This window comes from Tupaia chinensis, unplaced genomic scaffold (genome assembly GCF_000334495.1).
Source record: "Tupaia chinensis unplaced genomic scaffold, TupChi_1.0 Scaffold147003_1, whole genome shotgun sequence".
NCBI lineage: Eukaryota > Metazoa > Chordata > Mammalia > Scandentia > Tupaiidae > Tupaia > Tupaia belangeri.
Genome location: NW_006206856.1, coordinates 1,218,033 through 1,225,784, shown reverse-complemented (window position 1 = coordinate 1,225,784; position 7,752 = coordinate 1,218,033). Strand labels below are relative to the sequence as shown.

General features: G+C 59.8%; 1 protein-coding gene across 1 annotated transcript in view; it reads left to right on the top strand.

Moving 5' to 3' along the window:
- The window catches only part of STAB1 (stabilin 1), a 32,850-nt gene that overhangs the window by 9,296 nt on the left and 15,802 nt on the right, over positions 1-7,752 (top strand). Inside the window, 14 exon segments of the mRNA XM_027768597.1 lie at positions 339-497; positions 800-862; positions 1,056-1,151; positions 1,329-1,415; positions 3,296-3,407; positions 4,234-4,420; positions 4,528-4,621; positions 4,726-4,884; positions 5,754-5,849; positions 6,427-6,522; positions 6,636-6,683; positions 6,821-6,951; positions 7,072-7,183; positions 7,664-7,741. Of these exon segments, the coding sequence (XP_027624398.1) occupies positions 339-497; positions 800-862; positions 1,056-1,151; positions 1,329-1,415; positions 3,296-3,407; positions 4,234-4,420; positions 4,528-4,621; positions 4,726-4,884; positions 5,754-5,849; positions 6,427-6,522; positions 6,636-6,683; positions 6,821-6,951; positions 7,072-7,183; positions 7,664-7,741 (1,518 nt within the window).

Sequence of the window (7,752 nt, the reverse complement as noted above, 5' to 3'; positions counted from 1 at the left end):
GTCGGGCTGCTAATGACTGGCCAGTCATCAGCCTCTTCCAGACCCGCTCACAAGCTCTGAGCCCCATGGCGGGCTGGGCGCTGTGCTCAGCCCCGGAGGGCGTCATGTGGGAAGCAGGTGGAGATCAGATTCCCCTCCTGAAGCCCACTGAGGCAGAAGGGCTCCCAGGAGGAGGAGGAGCGATGCACACAGCGGCACAGCCATGCATAGCAGACACTATGGGAGTTCCACCTGGAGGCTGGAAGGCGGATGGCATGGCCCCGGGCCTTCCCCATCACTCGGAGCCACGCGGCTCCAGCTGAGCTGCCGAGGGGGTGGCATGGTGGTCTCTGCCACAGGGGCGGATCCTGCTGGGACCTGAGGGGGTCCCTATTCGGAGAGTGGACTTGCCAGCTGCCAACGGTGTGCTCCACCTGCTGGAGGGCATCCTGCTGCCCCCGACCATCCTGCCCATCCTGCCCAAGCACTGTGACGAGGAGCAGCACGAGGTGGTGCCGGTGAGCCCCAGCACAGAACTGCGGCCGATGCAGCCCCATGAGCTCTGCCGTCGGGGCTCGTGCCTCCTCCGCCCCCCTCTGTCCCCAGCTGCCCTGCCACGGAGCCTATGATTCACTCACTCCATTCCTGCCCCTGGACTCCCTGCCCTGCCCTTCCAACCCCAGGGCCTTTGCCCATCTTCCTCCTGCTCTGTCCGGAGCGCCAGCCCGTGGCCCTCCCATAGTTAGCTCTTTGTCAGCCCTTGGGTCTCAGCTCGGTGTCACTTTCTCAGCCCTCCCCCCTCCTCCCCCTGCCCTGCCAGGGCTCTTGCGTGGACTGCCATGTCCTGAACACCAGCACGTGCCCCCCGGACAGCATTAAGCTGGTGAGCAGCCCTCGGCCCAGCCCGCCAAGCTTCCGCCATGGGTCACGGTGGCGAGTGGGAGCTGGGAGGCTCAGCCAGACCTGGGGGCCCTGTGCTTCACTGCCCCGCTGAGGCCGGGAGTGCTGGGGTCGGGGCTGCCTGGCAGAGGGTGCCCTTAGACCCACTCCTGCTGATCGGCTTGTGTGCTCACCAGGACATCTTGCCCAAGGAGTGCGTCTACATCCATGACCCCACTGGGCTCAACGTGCTGAAGAAGGGCTGCGCCCACTTCTGCAACCAGACCATCGTGGTGAGCCTGGGCGTGGCCCCCGTGCCGGGAGCTTGGGCACGGACTGCGTGCTTCTTCCTGACGGCGTTTCCGAGGACACATACCTCCCCCCATCTCGGGATGGGACCAGGGAGCACAAGCAGCCTGAGCAGGGACAGGTGGCCCTGGACGGACCCTCAGATGTGCTGTTTCTTCCAGAAACGTGGCTGCTGCAAAGGTTTCTTCGGGCCTGACTGCGCGCAGTGTCCCGGGGGCTTCTCCGACCCCTGCTATGGCAAAGGCAACGTGAGTCTGTCCTCCCCTGGAGTGAGGGTGGGGAGGCGCGGGCTCCTGCCGAGTCGGCTGGTGTTGCAGTCCATCCTCTGGCTAGTAACAGAGCATATCTGTCTGGGTGATTCATGAGAAAGGAAGTATAGGGCCAGCCATGTGGTGCTGTGGTGAAGGTGGCAGGATCCCACATGGCCCACTGCGGTTCGAGTCCCAGACCTGGCAGGTTGAAAATCACTCCAGGTGCACGTGCATCCGTGCCCAAAATCCTGAGTGGAGAATGGAGGAGAAGGGATTGTGGCTTGGCCATTCCCCCTGCGGGGTGCTTTTCACTTTCTCTCTTTCTGGTGAGGACACATGCTCTGTAACAAAACTTTAAAAAAAAAATTAAAAGAAAAAAGGTTTATTCAGCACACCGGGTCGGGTGAGGGTCTTATTGATGGATCACGAGGCAGGACAGAGAAGGAGCATGAGTGTCTTTTTTTGAGAGGTTTTTGCTATAGGGTGTGTGTTCTCACCAGAAAGACAGAGAGAGACAGAGAGACAGAAAGTGAGAAATCACCCCCCAGGAGGATGACCATGCCACAATCCCTTCTCCTCCATTCTCCTCTCGGGATCTTGGGCACGCATGAACACGTGCCTGGCATGAGTTTAAGCCACCAGGTCTGGGATTCGAACTGTGGTTGACTACATGGGAGTTCAGCGACGTAGCTATTGTGCCAACTGCTGGTCCCCAGGAGCATGAGTGTCTATGACCATGTGTCTTCTCATTCCCTCTCCTTATAATGCCAGCAGGACGCCACGATGGGAGCCCCACTCTGGTGTCTACTCACTTTTCAAAGGTCCTGCGTTTCAATCCCATAACCTGGCCAAGTCTCCTCTTCCAAATTCCAACACCTGTATTTGGGGGGACACATTCGAACCACAGTGGCCAGTGCTGGCTGTGTCCCAGCCAGGTGTGGCTCTCTCTGTCCCTAGGTTCCTCAGATCTAACAGTGGAAATTAGACCAAATTATTTTTTATTTTTTATTTTCATTTGCTCTAGGGCATATGTGTTTGCTAGAGAGACAGATAGAAAGAGAAAGTAAAAAAGGACTGCGCTGGGAACCAGCAGTTAGCGTAATGGCTATGCTGCTGGACTCCCACGTAGTCGACCGCGGTTCGGGTCCCGGACCCGGTGGCTTAGAACTCACGCCGGGCGCGTGTGTGTCCATGCCCAAGATCCCGAGAGGAGAATGGAGGAGAAGGAATTGCGGCGGGGCCATCCCCCCTGGGGGGGGATTTCTCGCTTTCTGTCTCTCTGTCTCTCTCTGTCTGTCTGGCGAGTGCACGCGCCCTATAGCGAAAAACCTCTCCAAAAAAATAAATAAATAAAAAGGCCTGCCCCCAGGCAGCCGGACGCACCACCATCCCTCCTCCTCCGTTCTCCTCGCAGGATTTTGGGCACGCATGCACACGTACCCAGTGTGTTTTTCAAGTCCCTGAGTCTGAGACTTGAACTTTGTAGTGGGCCACCTCAACCACTGTGCAATCTGGCTGGATTTACTAATATTTTACTTATTTGGAAATAATTCATTTTATTTTTGCATCTATTTCTAAAAAGATCATTTGGTCATTGTCTTTCGTGTCCTGTTTGTGCCACTTTCTGACATCAGAGTGACTTTAGCACCTGGCTATGGGGGAGCACAGGAGTGATGTATTTCTAAGCCGGGCAGAAGTCACCCATGCAGCCTCCAGGGCCGGGTGCCTTTGGGGGGCTAATTCTTCAGCAATGTCAGTGATTTCAAAAGTCCCTTCAGGGGCTGAGCTCTTGTGAGCAGCGGGAGTCGAGTCAGCTCCTGGGGAGATGTGGAAGGTCTCTTTCCTGTGACTGATGCCGCTTCCTGCCTGCCCTCCAGTGCAGTGATGGGGTCCGAGGCAACGGGGCCTGCCAGTGCTTCCCAGACTACAAGGGCATTGCCTGCCACATCTGCTCCAACCCAAACAAGCATGGGGACCAGTGCCAGGAAGGTACGTGCTCCTCGCCTAAGCCTGCTCCATTAGGAAGGGGGCTTGCGGGGCCAGCAGGTGGCGGGCGTGGTTAAGGTGCTGGACTCCCACCTGGCCGACTGTGCTGTGAGTTCCAGACCCGGCAGCTTGCTTTCTCACTTTCCCCTCTCTGGTGAGTGCATGTGACCTATAACAAATCGGAAAGAAAACAATAAGGGGCCAGCCGGTGGCATGGTGGTTAAAGGCGCTGGATTCCCACATGGCTGACCATGGTTTGAGTCCCGGACCTGGCAGCTTTCCTTCTCCCTTTCTGTTTCCCTCTCTCTGTCTCTCTCTGGTCAAATTTAAAAAATAATAATAATAATAAATGGAATTAAATAAATAAATAATTCCTTAAAAAAAGAAAGAAAATAATAATAAATAAAATAATTCTTTTAAAAAAAGGGGGGGAGTTGGGACTTCTAAGAAGGGAAACAGAGCCCCAGGAGGAGGGGTGAAGGTCAGAGAAATGGAGGAAGGTTTGGTCACAGAAATCGACCTTGTCTCCTTCACCCGTGCTAGAAAGAGAAGCCTGGCTTACCCTAAAGCAGGCGGGATTTTGCTCAAACACACTGAAGAATTTCTCTGTGGTGGTGCGAGGGGCAGGATGGCTAGAACGGGGTGATTAAAAGCTCGGAATTCCTCCCCTGCATTTCATCTGTCTGCCACCTGTTCCGGGATGACCTTTGATCTTGTGACCCTGAAGTCAAATCTGTACTGTTTGCCCCATTCCCAGTCCACCCCTAAACGCACCCTGGCTCCCAGCTAGCCCTGCCTCCGTTTCCTCGGTCGGGTCTTCCCCCTGCAGACTGCGGCTGTGTTCATGGTCTATGTGACAACCGTCCGGGCAGTGGAGGGGTGTGCCAGCAGGGCACGTGTGCTCCTGGCTTCAGCGGCCGCTTCTGCAACGAGTCTGTTGGCGACTGTGGACCCACAGGGCTGGCCCGGCGCTGTCACCAGCACGCCAGCTGTGTTAGCCAGGGGGGTGTTTCCAGGTGAGCACTCAGCGTCCTCTGCCCCGTCTCCATGGTCTCGTCTCCGTGGTCTCGCACCGCTAGCCTCTTCCAGAGCTCACTGGCAGCCCCGCCTTCACTCACCCCAGGTGTGTCTGTCTCGATGGCTTCGAGGGCGATGGCTTCTCCTGCACGCACAGCAACCCCTGCTCCCGCCCGGACCGTGGCGGCTGCTCAGAAAACGTCAGTCCCTGTGCCCTTTCCCCGAAGTTATGACCCGGGACCAGGAGGTGGGACCCCCGACCCTCTGCCTGTGACCCTGAGTCACCTGTCTGTGGCTCTCACAGGCTGAGTGTGTCCCTGGGGCCCTGGGCACCCACCTCTGCACGTGCCACAAAGGTTGGAGTGGAGATGGCCGCGCCTGTGTGGCCATTGATGAGTGTGAGCTGGACACGCGGGGTGGCTGCCATGCCGACGCCCTCTGCAGCTACGTGGGCCCTGGGCAGGTGAGCAGCAGGCTCAGGGACAGCAGAGTGGGCTTGCGGGGGGACTTGGTTTTGGGGGACTCTCCCTTGTCCCCCTGCCCTGACTCCAAAACAGCCACTTCAAGAGCCAGAGCTCCAGGCAGGTGGGACTCCCGCCCTCTGGGACTAGTTGACACAGTGGCTCCCACGTGACCAGCATGTGTTCCTGTTCTGAGCCCGGGAGCTGCAAAACTTAGCATCTGAACTCAGATTCGAGGCTCCGTGGGGACAGAGTCAGCCTCTGCATGGCCCAGGCCTGTTCAGGCACAGAGAGCTCCCAGTCCACCCAGCTCCCCGGCCCCTGGCCAACAGCCTGTCAGCCTTAGCAGTGAGCACAGGGCCTTCTAATCCCAGTTGGAGCCTTAAAATTCAGAACTGAGGTTTTTGGATAAACAGATTGGGACACCTCCTACTTGCAAAGAATGGCAGCTGAGACATGGGGGTCCCACCCGTCACGCCCCTGCAGTACAGACGAGCCCAAGGAAACTGGCATTACTGGAGGCCTGGAGCAGCTGAGCAGGTGGCAGGCTGGGGAGGCTCTGAGCTGCCATCCCAGGGCTGGCCTCAGCCGACACCTAGCCACAGGCCATGGGCTGCTGGCCTCAGCTTGGCAGGTCCCGATGCATGCGTCCTGTCCCTGTGGCTGCTCCCCTGCCTATGCCTTCACTTCCTGGGACTCAGGGCCTCAGACTCCCCATCCAGAACACAGCTCTCCAAGAGCGGGGCCGGGAAGAGCTCCTCTGGGGTCCAGGCAAGCCTCCCCGGGACGCAGTGCCCAGCCAGAGCCAAGGTGTGCAGGACAGGGTTGGACTTTCACGGTGACACGAGGCCCTCTGCCCCACCCTCTCCAGAGTCGGTGCACCTGCAAGCTGGGCTTCGCGGGGGACGGTATCCAGTGCAGCCCCATCGACCCCTGCCGGGCTGGCAATGGCGGCTGCCATGACCTGGTAAGGGGCCATGAGGGCCCAGAGCCCTGGGGACGCTCTCAGGGTGGGACTGGGCTTCAGGAATCTTTCTCTCCCACTTCCTGGGTGTCTCTGTCTCCTGCTACCCAGCCACGTCCCTCCCTTATCCCCTGAGCAGGATAAAGCCTCTGGCCTCCTCATTAAGACCCCAGGCCCTGCAAGAGTTCAGCCCCAGCCCCCAACTAGCCTTCCATCTCTGCTCTCCCATCATGCACCACTGCCCCCATTCCCTGCTCCTCTAGCCACTGGGAGCTGCTTGCAGTCTCCTGACCTCTCTGCTCCACATGCCACACCTCTGCCTCCTTAGTCTGCCCTCCAGCCTGGGTAACTCCCTCAGTCCTGCCCCGCCACACCGGCCTCACCATGGGTGGGGTAATTCTCCTGTCTGCTGCCCAGGGATCTTGGCGGGCAGGGCTAGGCGCCCCAGGGGAGCTCCTCCCTGAGGCAGATGGAATGGCTGCAGCCAGAGGTGGTAGAGCAGGGCGGCTGGTGTCCGGTGGGCCATGTGTGTGCTAAACGGAGGGCCCGTCTCTGCCCTGCCCGCCCCCCTGCCCTGCAGGCCACCTGCCAAGCAGTGGGGGGAGGCCAGCGGACCTGCACTTGTCCCCCCGGCTTCGGGGGTGATGGCCTGAGCTGCTACGGAGACATCACCAGGGTAAGGGGTCTCGGGCATCTCCTCTGCCCTCTCAGCTCTGTGAGCGCTCAGGTCCTGGGCGGGAGGGGCTTCTGCCTCCTCTAGCGCTAAGCTACCTTCCTCCCTCCACTTAGGAGCTGGAGGCGAACGCCCACTTCTCTGCCTTCTACCAGTGGTTTAAGGTAGGACAGGGCAGAGTGCTGGGGTGGGCCACAGCCAGGAGAGTCACGTGGTGTCCAGGGGCGCCCCATAACTTCTCCAGGTCTGGAGGGGGCCGGTGACCTCAATGATGGCAAATTGTCATTCCCCATACACACAGGATGCCGGCATTGTACTTCCAAACAACAGCCGGGTCACCGCCCTGGTGCCCTCCGAGGCTGCCATCCAGAGGCTGAGCCCCGACAACCGAGCCTTCTGGCTGCAGCCGCGGAGGCTGCCGGAGCTGGTCAGGTGGGTAGCCCTGGCTGGGCCAGGCTGGGCCACGGGAGGGAGCTTGAGGCCTGGTCTCAGGGGCTCTCTGTAGATGACACTGACCAGATTCCACGACCCCCAACCCACTGTGTCCCTCAGGGCCCACTTTCTGCAGGGTGCCCTCTCCGAAGAGGAACTGGCCAGGATGGGCGGGCGGGATGCTGCCACCCTGAGCCCCACCACATGCTGGACGATTCGCAACATCAGTGGGGTGTGTGCAGGGCTCTGGGCCGGGGAGGGGACAGCAGGGTGTGTGGGGGCTCGAGCCACAACGATGAGGCTGCGGACCCCTTGCCCTGCCCAGAGTTGGGCTCAGGACACATCGCAGATGGGCCTTGTGTCTCAGGCCCGGGGTGGCTGCCCTGCGTTGGTTGTCTGTCCATCTTTGTGTCTCAGGCCCGGGGTGGCTGCCCTGCGGGGGTTGTCTGTCCATGGGCATCTCCGTGTGCCCGCCGTCCCTCCAGTTACGGGCCTGTGGGGGGTCCTGAGCAGCAGCGTGTCAGGTCGGAGCAGCCATGGCCAGGCCTAGAACAGGCCGTGGAGGGAGCATGGGCTTGTGCGTGGGACACAGCCCCTAGGCTGGGCAGGGCAACCAGCAGGTGCCCGTGTGCCTGCAGCCTTCACTGGGGCTGCCCGGCTCTCGAGTGTCCGTCTGTGCCCCTGTGGTTGAGCTCTGCCCGCCACCTTCCAGAGGGTCTGGGTGCAGAATGCCAGTGTGGACGTGGCAGACCTCCTGGCCACCAACGGCGTCCTCCACATCCTCAGTCAGGTATGACGGGC